The following is a 24,346-nucleotide window of genomic DNA, read 5'->3' on the forward strand; positions in this document are numbered from 1 at the left end:
AATGGGCTACTTGACAATAGTAGAGAAAAGGCCAAGGACATATCAGTTTTTTCTTGCACTTTTATAACTACCAAATACTAACATTGTCGATATTAAAAAACAGATCGTGTGCAGTATTTCTGCCAATAGTCCTATATATAACACCATCAACTTCATTAAAATTTGGCATTAAACATGCAAGACATAGTTAAATGCAGCAGTTATCCCTGTTATCCCCAGTTTTTAGAAGTGATAATAAAAGGTAGGATAAATATGTGGCTGTTACCCAGTGCACCCTAAGGATGCAGGCTTAATGAGGACTTTAATGAGGACTTGGGAGGTTTTACTCTACCCTGGCTGTGCCTATCCAGCCTTACCAAGTCGCCTTCTGCAAGTCACTTCTCACTCTCCCCGCTTCGGTTTCTCCATTAAAAGATTTTTATTGTAGCAAATGGTTTGTGACTTACTATCATAAAGCACTGTATCAGACCTAGCTATGAACCAGGAATTCAACAGTTATGAACCATCAATGAAAATGCCCAGACCACAATTTGAGCCTAAGCAGACCCATCCAAAAATCTCTTCTGCATGGGGAAAAGAAGATGTAAAGAAAGGCTGCTTACAAAAGCCTCTGAAAAACAAAAAAACAACCCCCCAAAACAACCTAAGCTAGTACAAGGTTTGTCTACTATTTCTTGTAGCTTTCCAAAATGCAGAGTGACATTTCGATCTCTGGAAAAAACCTCAGGATATAAGGTTTTCCTCAGCACAACCATTCCTCTTCTGTGAGTGGTGACTCCATGTGCCATTGCACACACTTTAACTCTGCCCTTCCAGGCAGTGCACAGCTCTAGGAACTGCACACATGGCATATGCAGGCTGCCTGAGTTCAGGTGAAGTTGTACAGAACAGAAACGTCCTACATTTATTCCTGATCAGCACTGGATTCTACTTCTCATGCACAGGATTCTTCAATAGATGTTTCTTTCTGAAGCCTAAAAATATCCTTTTAATGGCTTCTTAAAGGTCCTTTTAAAATTCTACACACAGATCACACTCACTATTGACAAACTGCATGACCTGAAGAACTTCATGCACAGCACTGCGGTTTTACAGTAACTCCACTAAAGCTGCCTATGAAAGCACACTGCATGTGAATTACTAATTGCTCTCTTGAAGTATACATGGAGAATTCGGGTTTATATTTAGGACTTCACATCCTAATATTCAGAGTTGAATTTCATTTACTTTAGCACTCTCCAAGACAAATAGGCAAAACGGTCCAATAACGAAGTTCAGGTAAGCACCAAGATCCTGTTTTACCCATCGTGTCTATGATTCAGAACTTAGTTTTGCACAGAAAATCGTACGTCCTCGGCAAACGCTTCCAAAGGTGTGAGCTTTGCATGCACTCACCCCTCTCAAACAAATAAAGGAGCTTTAAAGCAGTGCCATAGCTCTTCTCGCTGGACACCACACAAGGCACGCCTCGGAGTAGACCTGCAGGGACAGGATTTCTGATAGCTACAAATCGCCCGCCTGAGCCCGCAATACCCAGAGCGCCCAGCGGTGCCTGCCGGCGTACGCTTCCCCTCACAGCGGCCCGGGGAGGTGCCGGAGCCGGCACTGCTCGGCCTGCGAGCTCCTGCCCTGCCGCAGGGCGGCCCGGGCCGGCTGCAGACGGAGATACGGCTACGGGTGCGGGCCCGACCGTACTTCCCCCCGCCCCGCCAGCAGGCACGGCAGGACAAGGAGGCGCATGATGAAACTTCGCGGCGTGTTTCAACAGCAGCTGGCGGCGGGGGCGGAGCCGGCTCTGGCGGGAGCCGCCTCCTCCATCCTCCGCCGCGGCACGGACGGCGGCTCTTCGTGCGCTGGCGGCCAGCACCGGGTGAGGCAGCGGGGCGGGCGCGGTCCGGGGCCGTGCCGGGCAGGGCCGGGCGGAGGGGCTGCCGTCGGGGGCCTCCGGGGGAGCTGCCGCAGTACTCGGCCTCCTGCCGCCGGCTGGCGAGGAGGCGGCGGGCCCGGGATGCGCGGCAGCCGCTGGAGGAGGGGGCGGCCGTGTGGAGGGGCCTGAGGGGACCGGGTGCGCGCGCGGAGGGAACCTGCCCTGGGTGTCCGCTGGCGCCCGGGGACCGTGGGTTACCAGGAGGACGCTCCAGATGGTGGGAAAGCCCAGCTCCATGTGGTGAGGCTGAGGTCCGCAGCGCCATCGCTTGTCCAGATAGGAAAGATGTGGAGGGGGAGCAGTGTTGTTGCAGTGCCGCGCTCCCCTTGGCACGCCTTTTGCGTCCCCAGGGTCCCTGTAGCTGTAGGCTTTGTGGCTCCCTGAACCTTAACCCTAGTGGCCGCGTTGGGCTGATGTCTCCAGCGACATCACTTGATTTGGAGCTCCCCAGCTTCAGCCCAGCTGCGCTGTTAGGGTTAGGTTCAGAGAGCTACAAGGCCGGTGTGTATCTCCAGAGGCACCGGGGCTGCAGCAGCGTGCTAAGGGGAGCATGCCACTGCAACAGCACTGCTCCCTCCACAACTTTGCCAGCGGGGCCTGCTACGCTGCTGATGGGGAGCTCTCGTCTAAACCTATGCTCCTTTGGTTCGAAACAGTTCCCCCTTGTCCTGTCACTACAGGTCTTGCTAAAGAGCCTCCCTCTTTGTTATAAACCCCCTTTGTATGTAAAGGCGACAAACTGAAAGGACAGTTAATGTTTCTGCTCAGATGATGTTACTTCAACGGATCATACTCTATGACCAGTAATGATTTGTTCTATTTGTCCTCTATTAAAAAAAAAAAAAAAGTCATAGATAGCCTTGCTGTATCTAAAGGTAAAATTGAAACGTAATTTCTTGCTGGCTAAGATTTGCTTATCATACTTTGAGCAAGCCAGGCTTTACTTCGTGTTAGTAAAGTCTGCTATTCTTTTGATCAGGCCTCTTGAAGGTTAAGTGATTAATAGCCTACATCTGTTATCTGTGGTTTTTAGGTATGTGGTGGATTGACCTTGGCTGGATGCCAGGTGCTCACCAAAGCACTCTTATCAGTCCCTCTTCAGCAGGATGGGGTAAGGGGCAAGAAAATATAATGAAAAATAAAAAACATTACGGGTTGAGATAAAGGCGGTTTACTTAAGGAAAAGTGAGGATCATGCACAAGCAAAAGGAAAAAATAAAGATTTTATTCTCTCATTCCCATCAGCAAGTGATGTCCAGCCACTTCCTGGGAAGCAGGGCTTCAGCACATGTAGTAATTGCTCCCCCTTTATCCTCCTTTCCCTCTTTCCCTTAGGTTTTTATCTGGGCAGACATCAGATGTGGAATATCCCTTTGGATAGTTTGGGCCAGCTGTCCTGGCTATGTTGCTTCCCAAGATCCTGCTTGCCCCCTGCCTGCCCCTTCTGATGAGGGGATAGTGTTGGTTTGCATTGATGCTGTGCAAGCACTGCTCAGCAGTAGCCAAAACAGTGCTGTGACACCAATACAAAACACAGCACTCTGAGGGCTGCTGAGGGGAAAATGCACTCCCTCCCAGCCAGACCCAATACACAGTGTCAGCTCTTGCTTACAGTGTTTGTGTCTCTATTGAACAGGTTCTCCACTTGCAGGTAGAACAAGAGCCTCACAATGTGTGGTATCTGGGCCCTGTTTGGGAGCGATGAATGCCTTTCTGTGCAGTGTCTAAGTGCCATGAAGATAGCACATAGAGGTCCTGATGCATTTCGTTTTGAGAACGTCAATGGTTTCACCAACTGCTGTTTTGGTTTCCACCGCCTGGCAGTTGTTGATCAGTTATATGGTATGCAGCCTATCCGCGTGAAGAAATTCCCATACCTGTGGCTGTGTTACAATGGAGAAATCTACAATTTCAAACAGGTAAGTGTTGTATACATAATAAGGCAATTTAAAAAAAAATTCTTTTTTTTTTTTTTTTTTTTTCAATTTCAAGACTAGTGGATATTCAGAACGTCTTTAAAATGTGAGAATATCAGAAAAAAATTTGAAAGTTAGCAAAGAACTAGTATTTAAAAGGAAGTAAATTGTCTCAGTGAGCTATGAATCTGGTAGCTTATTTAGCAACATACCTAATCTTTAATACTGAGAAATCGCTTTTTAATTGATAAGAAGGGCAGTAAATATTTGCATCTTCAGGTTTGTTCAGTTGAAAGTTAAGACACATTCCTCATTGTCTCTTTGGGAGGAGAATTCCAAGCCTCTTTCTCCCCTTCTTCTCTTTTCATAATACTAATGCTTTCAGACTGTCTTGCTCTTCAGTTGTTTTGGGTTGTAATTCTCCCAAGTTGTTGGGTATTGCATTCTTATTATTGCATCTCAATCTAGATGGGATATGTCACTTAAGATATAGTGATGCATAGTATGCATGCTTACGTATTTATATAAAAGCAACAAGCTTAGGGAGATGTTTCCAGTGTGCCACAAAAGTCCTTAGGTGTCTGCAGCAGAAGTCAGATTTTTTTGTGGGGTTTTTGAGAGTCACCTAAGTTTCTCAGGCACAAAACAAGCAGCAACTCTATTTAGTTCCTCAAGTTTCTAAATGTTCCTGATGGATGTGATGCTGTTGCTGAACACTGTCAGTGTTCCTCAGTCCCTGTGCTGAGATGTCCATACTGCCTGTGTTACTTGGCAAGATGATTCAGATCATCCAAATTTGATGTATAAAGCAGCTTAAAACTGTGTCTGCTTCTGAATCATGCTGAATGAATGTGTAAAATGTATCATATACTAAGTGTGGTATCATCAGAAACGTATGAATAATCTGAGAGATTATAGCATTTCTAATACTAATGTTACAACATCTCTAACGTCGCATTTTTTAAGACAAGTCAGGCTGCAGTCAGTCACATCAGTGACATCAGTAATGTCATTAGGAATTTGACTGAATAGGCAGGAGATTATATTTTTTTTCCCCAGTCTTCAAGTATTTGGCTGTTTGAAGGGTGAGACTTTGCCCTGCAGTACATGTGAAATGTATTGTACCAACAGTCTGTATTACTTGCAGTGTTTTGCATTGTGGTTTTTCTGTGTTGAAAGCAGTTAAGAATTACTCTCAGTCATGCTATGCACCGTCCTAAGGGTACCTTAATTGTGCAACACTTGAATTCTACAGGAATTTGTTTGGTTGTTGTCACTACATTATGTACCCTCTTTCTTTATAATGAGATTTTTCTTTCAAGCTTGTGGCTGAAATCCTTTACCTAGGAAAGGATCATTGGTAAAACAGGTGCCTTCCTTAGGGTAATGACTTACTTATTTTAACATTGACTCAATTTGATCTAAGACTGCCCCATAAGTAACAATTAAAACCAAAGAACTTAAAATGTTAAAGCATTGTTTTTGTGGGGTTTCTTGGCTTGTTAGTTTTAATGAAACCCTCTCTTTCCCTCTGTTTTGTATGTATTGAAAGGACTTTTAAGAGTAGCACCAGAAGAACATGAAGAATAGTTGGTCTGACTTAAGTCTGATGGCTAATTTCTTCCTCCCCCATTTTATATGCACAGGCAGAGTGAAGGGGCTAGTTTGAGGAATGGAGGAAGATTAGGCAGAAGGAAATTCTCTGCATAAAAAAACGCTGAGGAATTGCAGTGACTGCATAAGTAAACCGAAGATTATTTCCAAAGTACTTCACTCTGCAGAGATGTTGCACGTGTCTATGTGTTTTGAGTTCGGTGGTTTTTTTTAAACAGTGTTAGTGCTTCTGAAGACCAGTGCTTCTGCACTTCTGGCTAGTGCAGTTTGACATCCTCAGATAGAAGTGTTTCCCTGAAAACTTGCCTTAATGTGAATTGCTTAAGACTGCAGTGTCAGTCTCACTGCCTAAGAGATGATCCTGGGTAAAATTTTTGTAGTGGGTTGCCCCTGACTGGGTGCCAGGCACCCACCAAAGCTTTCCTCCAACAAGTGGACAGGGGAGAGAAAATACAACTTAAGTTTCATGAGTTGAGATAAGGACTGAGGGAGGTCACTCACCAAATACTGTCATGGGTAAAACAGACTGAACTTGGGGAAATAAAATTAAATTGAATTTATTACCAACAAAATCAGAGTAGGATAATGAGAAATAAAACAAACCTTTAAAAAAACCCCTTCGCTCCACCTCTTCTGCCTTCCTGAGCTCTATCTTTTCCTCCCCAGCAGGAAAACAGAAAATGGGGGTTATGGTCAGTTTATCACATGATGCTCTGCCACTGCTGAAGGAGATTTCTTCCCCTGCTCCACTGTGGGGTCCCTCCCACAGGAGACAGTCCTCCACAAACTTCTTCAGCTTGAGTCTGTCCCACAGCAACAGTTCTCCACAGACTGCTTCAGTGTAGGTCACTCTTCCATGGGGTGCTTGTCCTCCAGGCACAGCCTGCTCCAGGATGGGTTCCTCACAGGGTCACAAGCCCTACCAGGAGACCTGCTCCAGCATGGGCTCCTCTCTCCACAGGTTGGCAGGCCCCTGCCAGGACCCTGTTCCAGCATGGGTCTCCCACGGGTTCACAGCCCCCTCTCAGGCATCCACCTGCTCTGGCGTGGTGCTCCTCCACAGGCTGCGGGTGGATCTCTGCATCCCTGTGATCCTCCATGGGCTGCAGGGGCACAGCTGCTTCACCATGGGCTGCAGCCCGGGCTGCAGGGGAATCCCAGCTCTGGCACCTGGAGCACCTCCTGCTCCTCCTTCTCCACAGACCTTGGTTGTCTGCAGGGCTTTTCCTCTCCACATATCCTCACCCCGCTCTTCTCTGGCTGTAATTACATCTGCACAGTAACTTTTCTTTCTTCTTAAATATGTTATCATCACAGAAGGATTACTATCATTCCTGATTGGCTGGGCCTTGGCCAGCGACGGGTCCATCCTGAAGCCGCCTGACATTAACTCTGCCAGATGTGGGGAACACTTCTGGCAGCTTCTCACAGAAGCCACCCTTGTAGTCCCTCCACTACCAAAGTTTGGCCACACAAACCCAGTACAGCTTTGAACGCAAAAGTTTTCCTTCTTTGGCAGAAATATTTATATAACTTCTAAAGTGTGATTTGACATACAAGATTATTCATATGAAACAATTACTAAGCAGCCAATGTTTGCAAATGGTTATTTATGTTTTTCTTTATATTTTTTCTTAGCTGCAGAAGCAGTTTGGATTTGACTTCCAAACATTAGTGGATGGTGAGGTTATCCTTCATCTATACAACAGAGGAGGAATAGAACAAACAGCATCCATGCTAGATGGTGTATTTGCTTTCATCCTTCTGGACACTGCAAACAGAAAAGTGTTTCTGGCGAGAGATACCTATGGAGTCAGACCACTGTTTAAGGTGCTGACTGATGATGGATTTTTGGGTGTCTGTTCTGAGGCAAAAGGTAAAGCCAGTTGTGTTTAGTGCCTAAATAATCTTAGGTATTGCTGTTGGAGACAAACTTCTTTGTCAGGCTTTTCTTCTTAGTATGAAGAGAAAATGAACTGTAAGTTCAGTAATATATGAGCTATACTTAGTAGTGTAAGAACTACACATCATTAAAATAAGACATCCAAGATGTTTAATTGTCCTTAATATCTCTAAAATAACTTGCTTATTTAATGAGAATTCTTTGTGTTCTGGAGTTATAGCAGTATTGAATTCAAGATGTTTTATGTTAGGCCAAAGTTAAACATAGTCTATTGACTTAGACTAGACTTACGCTACAATAAATTATATTAGACTTTGGTCTTGGTGTTATGTAGTGAACTAAGTAATTATGCCAGAGAACTGCTAATCTGTAAAAGTCAGGAATTTTGAAACCCTCCTGAAATTTACTGCAGCATTGGGTAATTTCCCAGAATCACATACTTTATTTGATGATCATTTTTTTTGTTTGAGATGACACATCACTGCACTCTCTTTTGAAGTAATTATCTCTAGTCTTGGCACTATCATAAACAAATCCAAACAATGTCAAAAGGGAGTGCCTAAAAGGCACTTTGGCTAAAATTGACTTTTATGATTATTTCTCTCCCATTTATTGTCTGTCTATTTTATTAGCAGACTCCAATGTTGACTCTTCTAATAGTAGTACTATGTAGTAATACTAAAAGCTGCACCATTTCTGTTGCTTGGGAAGGAAGAAGGGAAGGGAATGTTTTGGAGACTGTGTCCTATAACAATCACAGTGAATTACTGGTCAGTAATTCACTAACAACAAATTCTAACAAATTCTCTCTAACAACAATTCTGTGTCCCTTTTGAGGATGTCCTCAAGGGGCATCCAGGTGACCAGCAGGTGCAAAGCATTCTCTTTCACATGGGGAATGGAAATGAGGTTTGGCTACAGGTCTGATACCTGGCATTCAATAGCAGTGGAGTAGGTCAGTTGAGAACTGATGAGTTTTGAAATCACTAAATAGATGTCAATTAAGCAATCACTACAATGATGTTGTTTTATTGCAAACCCCTTGTTAGCTTGGCTACACTTAATTTTAAACTCAAAATTACTTTATAATTGTCATTCAGATTCTCCTAAGCATATTATACTTTGACCTGGACATCATGTAGTCAGTTAGAAAAGTGCTCTTCCTAGTGCTCACAGGGATAAATTGCTACTTGCCAATTAGTAAAACTTGCTGGTTTACTTTCTCTGCTATCTGCCTCAGCTTGAGATGGCTCATCCTGCCAGAAGCAGAATCGTGCTCTAGCCAGGACTGATGGTGACTCAAAAGGATATTTTTTTAATACCAGGTTTAGGATCTGGAGAAAATATTTGTATATAGTTTTAGTAGAGAGGCTGTTGAGTGAGGAATAATTTAACCATTTTAAGTCAAAAACTCTGACATTTTTCTTTTTTCCCATTTTATGTGTAGGACTTATCAACTTAAAGCATTCAACATCCTTAGGTTCTAAAGTGGAACCATTTCTTCCGGGTCATTATGAAGTGTTGGATTTAAAGCCCTCTGGCAAGGTTGCATCAGTGGAATTAGTAAAATTTCATAGCTGCAAAGATGAACCACTCCATGTTGCATGTGATACAGTGGAAGCTCTGCCTTCAGGTAGTACAGCAAAGATTTTACTCTGATTTAAAAGTGAAAAAAATCATAGTCTTTGAATGTAAAATTAGCTTTGATTGGTTTAAAAAGTACCATTTAAGAAAGAAAACAACCTGGAAGAACCTTTAAAATGTAGGGACTTTTGAATTGTTTTTGTAGGCAGTCATGTACAAAGATGGACTTGAGTGTCCCTATTATCAAAGGAGATTCAGACAAACATCTTTGTTTCCTAGTTAGCATCATCCTGCAAAGTCTAAGTAACACTTTTTGGACATTTTTTGCCCTTCTCTTTTCTATTTTGAGCAGGTTTTGACCTTGAAACGGTGAAAAGCAACATCCGTATTCTATTTGAAAATGCTGTTAGAAAACGTTTGATGGCTCACAGAAGGATTGGTTGTCTTCTGTCAGGTAAGTAGCAAGAACCACAGTAATTCTGTACCTTCTCTCTCTTTTCCCCATCCTCTACTAGTTAAACGAAAATATATTGGCTGTTCTGCTGTGATGTACCTGAAGGGATCTGAATCTTCATTTGCATTTTAGAACAGGCAACAGAGAACTTGTTAGTTTGGAATAAAGTTTTCCAATTTACAAATACCTTGAAAGTCTTATGCTTTTAAAGTTTACTCTGGGCTGGGATCTTGGCTTATTGAGACACTGAGCATTTTAAAATAAGGCAAATAAATATAGTATTCCTATTGAAAATCACTCAATGTATTCTTAAATACATGAGATTTAGAGTTAGGTTGGTGTCTAAAAAGAAAATGTAATTATTACATTCACTTTGTGCAGATTGAACCTAGAAGAAAGCCTTGGCATGTTTCAGAAGCAGGAAGAAGTGAAATTCTTACTTGCCACCTTTGCTTTAGTCTTCATCCTAAACTTCCTTAATTTACCGTATTACAGGAGACCATCTGGACCAAAATTATTTGCTACACTCTTTTGCAGATAAGGTAATAGCTTGTGGTACAGGAAGTTGTTCACTGACTTAGCTGATCACTGTTGTGATCTGATGGTTCAGTGTTACAGAGGTACTTCCCAGAAGTAAGGCTCTGTAACCATGGATCTGACACCTTATTTCCTGTGTTTGTGTAGCACTTGGTACTTGTGGCTAGAGTTCTGAAATGCTTTTCATGCATTCACTGAGCAACAGTAATTACATTCATTTGTCATGAACCCTATTAAATGTGCATCTGAATGAGAGAACTGGCTAGGAGATACTGCTGGACCATTTCTTTACTATGCAATCATAAAAAGTAGGAAGAAGCTAAATTAAACAGGAAGATACACAGAGTTGAAAGATCTCAGTTTCAGTAAAAAAGCTTGTTTAAACCCCAAATTTCAAATATCAAATTAGAAGGCAGTCACCAGCTCCTCAGATGCACATGGAGGAAGCAGCAAAACTAAGTGCCCGTGCTGGTATAAATAATACCAGAGTATCTCAGTGCTTCAAAATTTTGAGTATGCTTGGAACATCACAGAGAATTGCTTTTGTTTCCAATCACAGAGGGAATTCTTCAATTTCACAGTGAAAACTCGGGTTTTTATTTTCCTGATTTCCGCATCCTGAGCCCTCTGTTTTCTGTGCTCTCCTTTTCTCAGAATTCGCGTGTAATTTCGAAAGGAAATATTTTTTTTTACAAGATAGCATCCCCACAAAGGGGATCAGGGTGGGAATTGATGCTAATGCACTTAGCTGAAGAAACACATGCAGACAATAGGAAACAAAGAGAAGAGGGTTTTGCCTAATGCTTATCAGAACTGCAGGCAGATGTGGGCAAACAGGTACTGTGTTTTGCTCAGTACTTTGTAGGAGAACAGCAAGTAGAACTAGCCAAGGATTAGCAGAACTAGCTCACAATAATAAGAAGGTGGATCCTTAGAGTACATCTAGGGAGCTTGTGCATCTCTTGGTTTTATTTTTCGCTTGTTCTCCAAACTGTTCAAATCCTTTCACTCTGCTCTAGAAAGAAGAGGAGGGGAAAAAAAGAATGATTGGAGAAGAGTGGAACCCTTACACTAAACGTTTTGTTCTTTTACTTAATTCTGTTCTTTTACTTACTGCAAACAAAAAAAATCCATAGTCCTATCAGTAGGCTATCAAATGTGTAGGTGAGGGGAAGATAGGGAGTGGTTTTGAAATGAAGAATAAATCCCATTTTATCAGAGCTGAGAAGGGGCATAATCTCAAGTGGTACAATGTGTTCAGTACACTTTCTGTTTATCTGAAAGAAGGAGTCCCACTGATGCTTCTGACACCAAAAGTACTAACAACTGTAACTGAAGATGTTCCATCATAGTTGCCTGATTCTTTTATTAAAGAGGTAAATGTGCACTTGTATGAGAAGTACCTTCACACAGCTTAAAAATGAAGCCCACTTACAGGATTCCAGTATCTAGATTCCTTAAGGGGAAAGCAAGACATCATTCAAACACCTAATCAGATGATTTGTTTTGTTGGCAGGGGGCTTAGATTCCAGTTTGGTTGCAGCCATTCTTCTGAAACTGATGAAAGAAATCAACGTTAATTATCCATTACAAACCTTTGCAATTGGAATGGAAAACAGTCCTGACTTACTTGCTGCCAGGAAGGTATCTTAAGCGTTGCTTTCAGTTTGTTCTGAGCTACCGAATGCTAAACAGTGTATATTAATGGTGCTAACTTCATGGTATGGCATTAATAGTAACCCTGCATATTCATTTATTGCTGTGATGTAGATCAGTTTGCAGTAAGTCATTTGGTACAACATTTGCTGCGTAATCTTACAAAAGAGGCAGCTGGAACCTTACCTGTTTTCTCTTGCATTTGGAAGACTTTCATGATGGAGTCCCTGTTGCATTGTTGCCAAAAGGATTGTACTTTGGACTTGTCTCAGTTCTCCCTCTGGGTTTTAGGGTAGATCTCCATGCTGTGGTTCCTATACTAAGGCATTTGTATATATGTTAAGTATTGTAAATTAATTATCAGTTTGCTGAATTAACAGCTTGGTACAAACCGTTTGGCATCTGGGGTACTGTGCAGGCTTTCATTACTTTTGTGCTGCTTTTTCCCTTAAGGGCAGATATCTGGAATATTTAGAGTCTCTACAGATTCTGTTAATGTTTTAGGCAAGCAGCTGGATGGTCTGTTGCAATCATGATTGAACACTGTAATTAAGGAGACGATGTTCTCTCTGGTGAACACATCACTGCAAGTCAAAGAGCTGCTAAGTAATGTCTTTTCTTGATCTAATGTAATAATTTTCACTGTAGCAGAAGGGAACTGGTGCTTTCAATAAATGTTTTCTTTAAACACAATGTATGTTTATAAAATGTTTTAGTTGAAAAGTGATGCATTGTTTTGACTTCTTGCAAACAGGTGGCAGCACATATAGGCAGTGAACATCATGAAGTAATACTTAATACTGAAGAGGGGATTCAGGCAATAGAGGAGGTTATCTTCTCATTGGAAACCTACGATATAACAACAATAAGAGCTTCTATTGGTAAGATTTTTTTAATGGCAATCTTTGGTTTATATCACCCAAATAAAATTTTATGCAAACCCACATGTTCATCTGCTAGATCCTTTAGCTGGCACAGAACCTGGGGACTGGGATTCCAAAGTTCTGCTCCCCAGTCTGATCTGTGATACCACACTGAGGCAAAAGCAGTTATTTGCAAGTCCCTGACTGCACAAAACAACTGTCAAGAACCGTTCTTGAAGCTTTGAGATGAAAAACAATTAGTTACATAAAGAAGAAACATTAGATCTGCAGGTCTAAGTTTTCTGCTCTAGTAAGTATGAACCTTGGAGGAAGGGGGAAATTCACAGGTTTTCTGAGGTATTGAATGTTATGATAGTATAACATAGTTACCCTTTCCTTGCGTATTTTTAATACTAACATGAAGTATTTATTATTGCTCTTTAGTAACATAGGTTTAGTAACACAGGTTCTTATAATGTATGTTTGATTCTAAGAAGTGAAGGAAGTCACCAGCAGCTTCTAACAAAGCAATGCCAGCCTGATAAGAGGGAAAAAGCCCCTAATCCAGTGGGCCTTTTGCGTAATGCAAGCTACAGCATTTTACCCAGTTAACCTTGTGTCATCCTAAAACGTCACAAAAGAGTTATGAAGCCAAATAGGCAGCACAGTTTTCGAAACTGAACTCCCTGTGTGGAATTTTGTCCATGAAGATGGGATTTAGCAATGTAAAATAATGAATGCATTTCTTTAAAAATTAGAGCAAACATTTTCTGTCATTTTTAATTTGTGATTTGCTGCTTAGCATAAGAAATAATGAACTAGATCCTTTTCATTAGATTTGTAATACTTTTGTTACAAAAGCGTGCCATTCAGAGAGATGCATTGAGTGGAAGGCATAATTCTGTTTAATAAATAAATCTTTACAAAAAAATTTGAAAAAAGGGCTTCATCCAGTTCAACTCTGTGGCAGAGAGTTAAACATCAACTTTTGCTTTTCTCCAAGGCTAGAAAGGTTCTTCGGCACTGTACTGGAATTAATATGCTTAATTTCGTATTGGGTCGGAACAACTCCTGTGTGTGCTCCCACAGGAATCCTCCAGTGTTCCCAGGATCCTAAGTAGACACATCTTTCTGATATATTTGAGGGCCAAGTGTAAATACACAGTTCAGGTATATTTGCAGCACCAACTTAGTGTGGCTGTTGGTTGCTTTGAGTAAAAATGAGATGCTACTTTACATTAGTTGTTTGCTACAGAAGAAAGTAGTGTAGGAGACAAATTTCTAAAATGCTAAATTTAAAACTACTAGCTGTATATAGCATCATGTATGTAGATGTACTTTAATAACTTTATCCTTTTTTTTTTTTTAAGGTATGTATCTTGTCTCCAAATATATTCGGAAGAAAACAGACAGTGTGGTCATTTTTTCAGGAGAAGGATCAGATGAGCTGACACAAGGATATATATATTTCCATAAGGTAAGTACATTCACTATAGAGAATGCCCTTTAGTTGCTTGTTCTGCCTTTCAACAGAACATCTCTGAGATTTCAAGGTGTGATGTTTGAGAGTTGTCACAACTGTATATTTGTTGAGTTTTTCTTCTGGGGTGGCTTAAAATCCAAGAGATCATGTCAGACATCATAATCACCTAAAAAATAGCTTTCTTAATCTTCAGCAATTCCTGAGACTGTTATTTCTTGTACATAGTTTTTGCTGAGTTTGAGATCACTTGGTGGTCCTACAATTCAAATGTAGGGCAGCCAGCAATGGTTGCCTCAGTGCAGCCGTATTCCACCTGTGTGCTCCATGCTGTGTTTGTTTTCAGGCGCCGTCTCCCGAGGAAGCTGCAGAAGAGAGTGAGAGGCTTCTGAAAGAGCTCTACCTGTTTGATGTACTTCGTGCAGACAGAACTACTGCAGCACATGGGTAAAATATATTCCCTTGGATGCTGAGCACTCATAACTTAAAACCAAAGATTAGGCAGGAAAAGACTGCTGAGGATTTGTATGCCAACATGAAGTTGTAGCCTGAAGGAATTTGAAAGCACACTGCCAGATTTAATCTGATCTGTGACTATAGGGCCCACTGTGTTGCCAACTGAAATATTTTTTTTGTCTGGGACTGTACTGGTCTTTACAGAAGCAGTGAATTAGAAATACAAATATTCAGAGTTAAGGAGGGAAGGCAAACTTGTATTTGACTTTGGGGTCTTTGGAGGTTTAGACAAAGAGGAATCTTGAATCTGATGATCATCAGTACTAAAACAACATACTGAAAAAAGTATGTGCATTAGTCAGATAGCTGACTGTAATAAAGAGGTATCAGTATACAATCTGTGTAACTGATACCTTAAAGAATCTCCAAATTGAGCGCTGTAGAAAATAGTATTGTTTTACTAAACAGAAGCATTTTACTAAAATAAATACATTAATTAAACCGAGAATAATGTTGGAAAGCTGTCTATAGATAAGAAAAAGATGGTACCTTTGGCAAAGCAAATGACTTAGCTATTGGGAAGCTTTTGTTGTATATTGATCCCACCACAAAATGACTTGCCCAGCTTTTTACAATTTTCTTATGTTTCTCTTTCCTATTAAAAAGTTGGGTAAAGTGCTGGAGAACTGCCATTTGCCTCATAATTTGTTTCATGCTTAAAATTTTCACCACACTTGAAAGGCTGTTTAATATCACATGCTGGCTGCTTTTGTTTTTCTTTGGTCCCTGCTGCACAGCACTGCTAGGAAGAAAGAACCCTCATTAACAAATTAAAACAGAATTTAAGGAGTTCAGATTTTTGGAGAAAAGGGAGAGGAACTAAGAGTAGAGAGGAAAGGATGAAATTACCATTATCAGTTAGGAGCAAGAATAACTGTAAGGAAAGACTTGCAGTGCAAATCTTGTCAGTATATGGAGAAATGGAGCCCTCAGTATCTGATTACTGAATACTCAGTATTGGGTTCATTTGGGGTTTTTTTGGAAAGGTGGGTATTACTTGAGGTAGCTGAAGCTTTTTATCACAGTAGAAACTAAAGAGACAATGAAATTACTAGGGTGCAGTATAACATCTCCTTTCACTTGTGAAGCTGGACAGCATAATGTCTCTTGAGGAGACACACTGAGAGGGGTTCTTTCTGTTGAAGATGTAGTTACTGTCATTTTTTTGTTGTCTTCTGTGTCCTTAGAAGCTGTGGTATACAAAAGTGGGAAGGCTTTGTATGTGTGTATCTGCCACTGGTATAGGAGAGAACTAGTGTGAATGCTGTAGGGCTCCTTTTTGTTGTTTCTTGAAAACACAAACAAATGTAGATTTCAGAAATGACAGCAGAAGTCCTTGCTTGGTTCTGTGATATGTTTACAAATGCTGATGCACTCCTAGTGAGTGACTTGGTAGTTCTCTGAGAGGATTTTTAAAATGTGCTTTTGCATACGTGTTGCAATGGTTGTTGCAGATCCTGTAGGACTGTAATCTGTAAATTCAGGGCACTATAAACTGCCCAGCATATGGCATTATAAAACATCATAGTCTTTAATCTGTGTAGACCATACACTTTACAAATTGGTGAATTAGAATCTGGTAGTCGTAAATATACAAGTGAAATTTCTTCTAAGTAAAAGCAGAACCTGGTGTTTATGTGAAAGACAGGGAAAGCTTAGCTGCTGTGGAATTTGTAAGTAGATGACTTGTTGGATTAATTCAGTATCTTTTCTATTTATTCCCCCTGCTTAGTCTTGAACTGAGAGTCCCATTTTTGGATCATCGGTTTACTTCTTATTATTTATCTCTGCCAGCAGAACTGCGAATCCCAAAGGTACGTAAAACTAGGGTTGGATGCAAGTGAAAGTTTATAAATTCACTGATACATGCTCTAAGCATGACCAGATTGCTGAATTAGATGGTTAAGTCCTCCACCCAAAATCAAGCATGCTCTTAAGTACTTTACTGAATTGTTGGGCTACTGGGAACCCTTTTCTGAGCAAAACTTCTGAAGGGAAACTATTTCATAAGTGTTTAAATCCAGATCTTTGCACTACAATTCCTGAGACTCATGACACTGTTTTTTTTGTTCTGGAAACAGAATGGAATTGAAAAATACCTTTTAAGATTGTCGTTTGAAGATTCCAATTTACTTCCCAAAGAAATTCTCTGGAGACCCAAAGAAGCTTTCAGTGATGGTATAGCATCAGTAAAGAAGTCCTGGTTTTCCATTCTTCAGGACTATATTGATCAACAGGTACAATACCACTTTTTTTCCTTTCTCACTTAGGTCTGTTAGGTATGGTTGCCAATGGGAGGCAGCTCACATGCTTAGTTGAGAGAATAAATCTGGGTATAACAGTTAACTTGAGCTTCCTGGTGGAGGAGTAAGATAAATCTTAATCAGTGTGCTTCTAGATATCTGAGTTGGTTAAAGGCATTCGTGATCCTAGTTACAAAGAAATGTTAGACCCTGCCAGAAATGACTGTATGAGGAAATGAACATCATTTAAGTGTCTGGATTGCAAATTAGATTGTGCATCAACAAACACAATTTCTGTGTTACGGGCAAAGCAGCTGCTTCAGCTGAAGGCACTTGCATGAACTTACTCTGCAGCTGAGTAACAACATAATGACTTTATAATGTACTTTCTCGTTTGCGTCATTAGTTTTTCAAAGCTGTCCCTAGCTAAGCCTTTTTGCTTTTTAAAGCCTCTGCTTGCGTTGTTAACCAGTGAAGACTTACAGCATTTTGACTCTGTACAAGGGATAATCCTCTCTGGAGTGTAGAGGTAGTTTAATCATGGAGAGGAAGGAATAACACCCTATTTACAGCAGAGCTCCATAACATGGAAATATGTGTAGTCAAGCCTGTTGATGGGAGCTTGTCTGTCCTACCACCAACTCTGTGTTCCCCATTTTCTTTCTGTGCTTCCTCAGGCAAGAAAGTAGTTGGGTCAGGCAACAGTGTTGTGCTGCCTGCTCTGAGCCTGTATTGCTGTAGGAGCAGCAGATCTATTTCACAGAGATGAAAAGTTAGGCAGCATGTTGGCAGTGGAAGCTGCTCATTGAAATTCCCTCAACTGGTGCAACTATTCATCCTCCCTTTCTCAGCCAACTTAGCAACTGCAGGTGTCTTTGCCTCTGCATCCCAGGTCTTTTTTTGCTAAGAGTGTGGTTATACAAAGTCACCTGTTCCCCAAGCTATGAAAACAGCCTAGGAAGCCACTTACAGGGCAAAACGACTGTGTTAAGTTTTTCAACTTGTTTCACAGCAAAGGAAGGGTAGGAAAGAAATGTCTGTGACCTCACTAACAAAGGTGGTTGTGACCCAGAGAAATGGGCTTCCGTTATCATGCAGAGAAATACCAACAGCACTGGAAATACATTTGCATATTCATAAAGATCAAGTGAGCCCGTGACAAAGGTTTGACCTGTCAAACCTGTGCCTCTAGAATAGACTTTTTTTTTTTTTTTTTTCAAAACTGGACATTCAGTGGTGGGTGAATCCTTGTGTGTCTTTAAAAGTTGAAGATATTTGCAGCTTAACTTGAGTTTTGCTTATGTCTGTAGGTTGATGACCTTTTACTGGAGAAGGCAGCAGAGAAATATCCTTTCAATCCTCCTAAAACAAAAGAAAGTTATTACTACCGCCAGATCTTTGAAAAGCACTACTGCGGGCGGAGCAGCTGGCTGCCCCACTACTGGATGCCAAGATGGGTTAAAGCTACTGATCCTTCTGCACGCACATTGAAGCATTACAAGTCGGATACCCAAGAATAGGCTGTTCAAATAATCCCCCAATAAAAGTGCTACAAGCGTTTTGTGTGCACTCTGCTTTAAGAAAACCAAACAAATTATGCAAACCTAAAGCTTAAATCATCTTTAAGATGTACTTTGACAATGCTATTGGAAATGACAGCTTTCTGTTGTTAGTGTACTATTAAAAACTTATGCTGCTGTACCAAACCTTTGTAATTCATGGGAAAATACTTTCTGGACAAGGGACTACTTTATTTGACAGCTCTGTTCCTTATGTAACCTTGATGGTATTAATTTTCCTTGAAGTCATTTAATATATTTTAATGTGAGCTCTGTTTTGAGGACTTCAGTCAGGCTGAGGGATGCAAACTGCTGCTGACCCTCTGAGCAAAGGGGAATTGGACCCTTGCTATCTAGTGATTTGTGTTCCTGTCTGTGGGACTTGGATAGTCTCTATATTATTCTATTCTGAATGTCCTTCTACACACTCCTGAAAACCTTGGTCTAGTTTTGAAAAAGTATTTAGATACTCATAGCTATGCAGAGATGCTTACTATAGTTTATAATAGGGGTGGTGCTGGGTGTTAATTAAAAGAATGGCAACCTTATTTTTTACTGTGAAGCCACCAGTTGGCTGTTCTGTAAAGAACAGTTGAAAGACTGTTATCAAAGAGCAGAATAGATAAGAGAAGCCAAGTTATGTCTTTGTTTCTAACTCAAGGAATTCCAGTTTTTAATGTATTTATTATTCTTGAAAAAATCGTGTTAACTGGGTGAAGTGTATCAGTCTGATGAAAATTGCATGAATAAGTATTTTAAGAAATTTTTCATTTGTTGTGAGAGTTTTCCCACCCGTATGATGAAAAGGTCGACTGCTGCTGCTGAGCTGCATGTGGCTGACTGTGGGTGAACTGAACCTGTCAGCCATAGACTCTAGTTGGACAAAACATCGCTGACAACAATGGGATCAGGCGCCTTGCTTGGAAAAATGGGGGAAAAGCTGCTTCAGAAATCACAAGAACTTCTAATACTCTACTGAAAAAAACCCTGATTTTTTACCCAAGACAACTTTTTATTAACTTCTTAGTTGTGGGTGTTACTTTTGTGAAGGTAACTTAAATATAAGGGTGGTCAAGAAGTATGTATGTGTGCCGCAGATTGACTTGATTAGCATCATGCTCTTTATGAAAACAAGTCTGCTTTATTGTCCCTCTTGACTAGGAGACCAAAGCCATTTTTTATTTAAAAGATACAATATAAGCTGTTCTGATTTAAAACCTTCATAAAATGACTGGTTGTCTGTTTGTTGCTCCACCCTAATCCTGCATTTGAGTCTCTATCCCAGAAACTTTACTGAAACCTTTTGGTGGCACCACTGCACTTGAGAGCTGTCTGTAATATGTTCCTGCAGCTTTCTTCACTTAAGGGCCATGTGCTTGTCTTTTTGGATGTCTTTGAAGCAGTAATGGATATTTTGATTTGAGAGAGGAGTTTAGAGTATGCGGTTAGGTACTGATTTGTAAAGATAAGATTTACTACTCACTGTAAACTTCCAAGACTGAGGTAAGAAAACAGCATTTGCCTGAAGTGAAAATAGGCTAAACACATTTTGGGGTCACTGCTCAAATGTACTTTCTGCTGCAACCTTGCAGCAGTCAAGGAAATCCAGCTAAATTTTTAAAAATTCCTAATACATTGGAGGTTTATATATCAGGGCAATATTCTAGACTGATGATTCAGTTATTTTAGCTTTTTACTGATGTGCAGAGGAAGAATACAGTATTTGCTGCCTCGTTAAAGGTCTTTTGAATGTAAAATCCGTTCATTCCTTCTCCATGTATGGAATTCTACAGCCTTTTTGGTTTCTGGGATACTATATTTTCTCTTTTTATCCTTTAAAATAAAAATTGAGGCAAAAAAAGACAAAACAAAAAAGAAAATGTAAGACAAAAAACATTCGGCTACTCTGGATCATCTGCTAGCTACATGATGTTTGTAGTTTGTCACAGGAGGGAACGGGATGCAGATCCAGGGTGCACTGCTGTCTTGTCTAGTTTTCCTCTAGCTTTATTCCTGATGTGGTAGCCTCTTTTTCTCACTCTGTTTCTTTTGAATAAAATTAAGCTGGACTGTTCTGACAGCTTGAGTGTATTGGTTTGAGTATTGTGTCAGATGGGGATGGGGAAGGCAGAGATGAGTAGTTGCTTGTCTTGCAGGACTGTAGGGTTCTTGCAAAGTGGCTAAAAGAATGTATGGAGTTTTTCATTGATTTGAGGTGGTTTTGTTTTAATTTGAATTAAGTAAGTAAATTTTGTTTTCCCGGCAATCTTTCCTTCTTTTGAAGGAGAAATTAACAGTTCCAAAGAGAGCAGAGCAGGGTATGAGACCTACCAGGTGCTTAAGGTTGCCCAGTGACGCCCATGCCCTTCATCTTTTTAATGAAGCCTATGTGCTGTTTCAGCCTCCTATTGGTTGGTTGTGTGGAGCCTCACTGACTGTGCCACATCCCAGTGTCCCTGACAGTGGCTCTCTAGAGAAGCTCCCCAGTACAAACCAGCATGTAAGATCCAGGGAACACTTGGCAGGACTTTAGGGACCCTTAGTGCATTGGTCAGAGATTTTTGTGTGGGATGGTTTGAAATTATGTAAAATTTTTGGAACTGTGTTTAAAATCACAGAAAAGTGTAAAAGCAGCCTATTTTAATTAGAGTCTTTGGAGGGGTGGACTTAGTTTGTTCTGATACAGACCTAATTTCCGATTCCCATTAACAGAAGTTGTGGAAGGAGGATTTGATACAAGGTAGGCCTGTGTTTGAGCTGGCTTTTGAACAGTCTCTCCAAAGAAGAGAGTGGCTGCAGTGTGGGAGAGGCTGCTTATTTCTGTAACGAGTTACACTGTGTTCCTCAGCGCCTCTCCATGGGATAGCCAAAGCGCATGCATCACCTGCACCATGCAGGTTCCTCATTTTGGAACTTTGGGGCCTGTTGCTTTTTATTTATGTGTCTTCATCGACATTGTGGTTGATGGAAAGGCTGCAGTTAGGAAAGTCTTAGAAAGTTTTGTGTGAGCCTGACTCTGGATGCAGGTAACGCACACAATTGTAATTATTTTTATTTAATAGTATCAATTTATTTTAATTTAAAAGAGTAATTTTAATTTTTTCTTTACAAAGCTTGTTCCCAGGAAATGGACAAAGAAGAATGAAGCAGAGAGGTGGTCTTTGCTGCTGTGCTGTCCTGCGAGTTGGTAGGGGTTAATAGCTAGGGGAGGTGGTACATTAACAGCTGCTTTCTAAGACCTGTTTGTGGTCTTTCACCCACCCGTCTCTGTAGTGCCCCTTTCCATCTTTTTGTTGCCTGGAAACTCTTTCAATAAGAGAACTGGCTGGGCAACCAGTTTTTTCCAGCACTATGCTCAGGTGTGGATCTTTCAGTCATCGTATGGGCTACAACAAAAGAGGTTGACTACTCTGGAGTCCACCTGACTCTTGTGTTTCTTGCATGCAAGCGAGTCAGGGCTGATTCTGTCCCCTGTTTTGTGTCCCGGGAAGCCAACGGGCAGCCACGTTTCTCTCAGCATGACACAAAGAGTCTGTCAAAATTTGGATTCGGATCGAGAAGTTGCTTCCGGGATGATTTAATTTTTTTTCCTAATTTCCTTTTTCTAGCCGGCAGATGGCAGCCTCTATTTAGCTCGTCCTTGCAAATGAGCTCCTCATCCCTGGGGAAGATGCTCTCCATCCTGCTCTCCTTCCCGCTCTCTTTCTGCTTTTAGTATCTTCCTTCACAAACGCTTGTCACTGGGATTTGTGCGTGAGCTTAATGGAATTTAATAAGTACTTGATTAGAATAAGGATAAAGCCAAGCATGAAATAAAACGCTTTCAATTTGGTCTTGCTCAAAAGATGTTGTGCAGAGCTTCCATGCTGGTTCTGCAGTTAAGGCAGCAGCTAACAGTTGCTTTGCATTAGTATTGAAGGCATTCAAAATTGAATTTAGAGATAATTCAAAACTAGTTATATTAAAAATCAGTAATGTGAGTTGGAACAAGTGAAAAATGTCAGTTCTAGGGAAGATGGAAGACAATACCAGACTAGGGAATAAGCAGAGTTAATTTTACCTCTGAAGTTGCTAGTGTTTTTAGTTTTTCCTTTTTTCTTTGTGATTAATGTATGGATCACAGGATTTCAGATAGTCATACAAAGAGAACATTATGATAGAATCATAGAAAAATTTGGGCTGAAAGGCACCTTAAAGATCATGTAGTTCCAACCTCTCTGCCATGGGCAGGGATGCCTTTCAGTAGACCAGATTGCTCAAAGTCCCATCCAACCTGGCCTTTAACACTTCCAGGGATGAGACACCCACAACTTCTCTGAGCAACCTGTTACAGTGTCTCACCACCCTCACAGTAAAGAATTTCTTCCTTATATCTAATCTAAACTTACTCTCTTTCAGTTTAAAGCCATTACCCCTTGTCCTATCACTAAATATCCTTGTAAAACATCCCTCTTCGGCTCTCTTGTAGGCTCCCTTTGGATACTGGAAGGTGCTATAGGTCTCCCCGGAACCTTCTCTTTTCCAGGCTGAACAGCCCCAAATCTCTGTCTGCCTTCATGGGGAGGTACTCCTGCCCTCTGATCATCTTCGTGGCATCCTCTGGACTCACTGCAACTGCTCCATGTCCTTCCTGCGCTGAGGGCCCCAGAGCGGGATGCAGCAGTCCACGGGGTTTCATCTGAGTGGAGTAGAGGGGCAGAATCCCCTCCCTTGATGTGCCGGCCACCCCTCTTTTGGTGCAGCCCAGGAAACCATCAACTTTCTGGGCTCCAAGCGTACATTGCTGGCTCATGGTGAGCTGCTTGTCCACCAGCACCCCAAGTCCTTCCCCTTGGGACTGCTCTCCACCCAGCCTGTATTTTTCTTGAGATTGTTCTGACCCAAGCGTGAGGCGTTGCCCTTGGCCTAGTTGAACCTCAGGAACCCACCTCTCAAGGCTGCTAGGAAGTTTTACAGGTGCACATCAGAGAGGCTTAGGCACTTGTTTTCTCAAAAGTATTATTTTAAAAATAGGTATGCATTATTAAATGAAGTACATAATATAAATTTGGAAAGATTTCCCTTTTATGTTAATGGTCAATCCAGTTGTTTTGTGAACTCTGTGATGATAAATTGTGTATACCTGAGCATCTAGACTTGAGCCCTGTCAGGAAAAAATATCCCCCAGTGACCACTGGTGGTGTAATTGCAATGTGGAAACACACACAGCCTTTTGCCTGCTCCAGGCATCAAGACATGCTCTGCATGCTGTGAGAGAGGTCTTCTGCATTTTTTTCTTTTTTTTTTCCTTTTTTTTTTGGTGGTACAGGATGCTTAATTGATGAATTTTCATCAAGGAGAAGATAGAGTAATTGAGTCCAAAACAGTACTTTAGAAAATTATAATACTGGGTACATAAAATTATTTGAACTGACCTCAATTCCTAAACCATAATCATCTTGCAGAGGCCAAGAGGAGAGTCAGATTGTTCTGGTTGCAAAAGCAGACTCCATTTTTGCTACTTCTATCAAGGATAGAAGTAGTTGTCTATATTAATAAACTGTATTATTTAACGTCTTTCACCACTGCTCTTGAAGACTGCCTTTAACACCTGGGGCAAAATGTATATTAATACAAATTACTTTTGATTAAAACCATTATTATTTTAGCACAAAAAGGAAGGGGGTGGTAGAAAGGAGTGCTCTCGTTTTAAATATTTAAATACTCATTATACCAAAGTGATACAAATTTCTGGCTGACTGACAACTTGCTAATAATAGCTTAAAAATGCAAATAGAGCTATTATCCCAATTGACACTAATTGGAACTCCTTTGGCAGCCTGGGAGGGCAGGACAGGAAGGTTTGATTGTTTCCTAGAGCTGGAATTGGGCTGGTAAGGAAGTGTGGGGAAGATGTGCTGTGGATAAACAGGTTTCCATCTGCACACATCAGAATTCATTATGCTGTATTTCAAGAAACTGCTCTGAAGTGCTGTCTTGTGCCTATGTACAATTTTGGTGAGGTTTGTGGTGCACTGGGCTGGTCTCACTCACGCCCACACAGTGCAGGTTTTGCCCAGGCTGAGTTAGCACTGTGGGACTCCAAGCTGTAAAT

The 24,346-nt window shown here is 41.0% G+C and overlaps 1 protein-coding gene across 1 annotated transcript; it reads left to right on the forward strand.

Moving 5' to 3' along the window:
* Positions 1-1,586: 1,586 nt before the first annotated feature.
* On the forward strand, positions 1,587-20,332 carry ASNS (asparagine synthetase (glutamine-hydrolyzing)). The gene is made up of 12 exons (XM_039549631.1): positions 1,587-1,870; positions 3,564-3,846; positions 7,096-7,333; positions 8,808-8,993; positions 9,297-9,398; positions 11,452-11,579; positions 12,346-12,472; positions 13,825-13,931; positions 14,281-14,381; positions 16,183-16,264; positions 16,532-16,687; positions 18,004-20,332. Exons 2-12 carry the CDS (start codon positions 3,598-3,600, stop codon positions 18,211-18,213), a joined length of 1,686 nt encoding a protein of 561 aa, XP_039405565.1. The 5' UTR covers positions 1,587-1,870; positions 3,564-3,597; the 3' UTR covers positions 18,214-20,332.
* The last annotated feature ends 4,014 nt before the right edge of the window (positions 20,333-24,346 follow it).

This window comes from Corvus cornix, chromosome 2 (genome assembly GCF_000738735.6).
Source record: "Corvus cornix cornix isolate S_Up_H32 chromosome 2, ASM73873v5, whole genome shotgun sequence".
Taxonomy (NCBI): domain Eukaryota; kingdom Metazoa; phylum Chordata; class Aves; order Passeriformes; family Corvidae; genus Corvus; species Corvus cornix.

What these genes read in the sequence shown, in the direction of transcription:
- ASNS (XM_039549631.1), top strand. Translation starts at nt 3,598, where the DNA reads ATGTGTGGTATCTGGGCCCTGTTTGGGAGCGATGAATGCCTTTCTGTG. An exon ending in CAGAACTGCGAATCCCAAAG is followed by an intron (nt 16,265 to 16,531) that starts GTACGTAAAACT and finishes TTCTGGAAACAG; the next exon opens with AATGGAATTGAAAAATACCT. An exon ending in AGGACTATATTGATCAACAG is followed by an intron (nt 16,688 to 18,003) that starts GTACAATACCAC and finishes TTATGTCTGTAG; the next exon opens with GTTGATGACCTTTTACTGGA.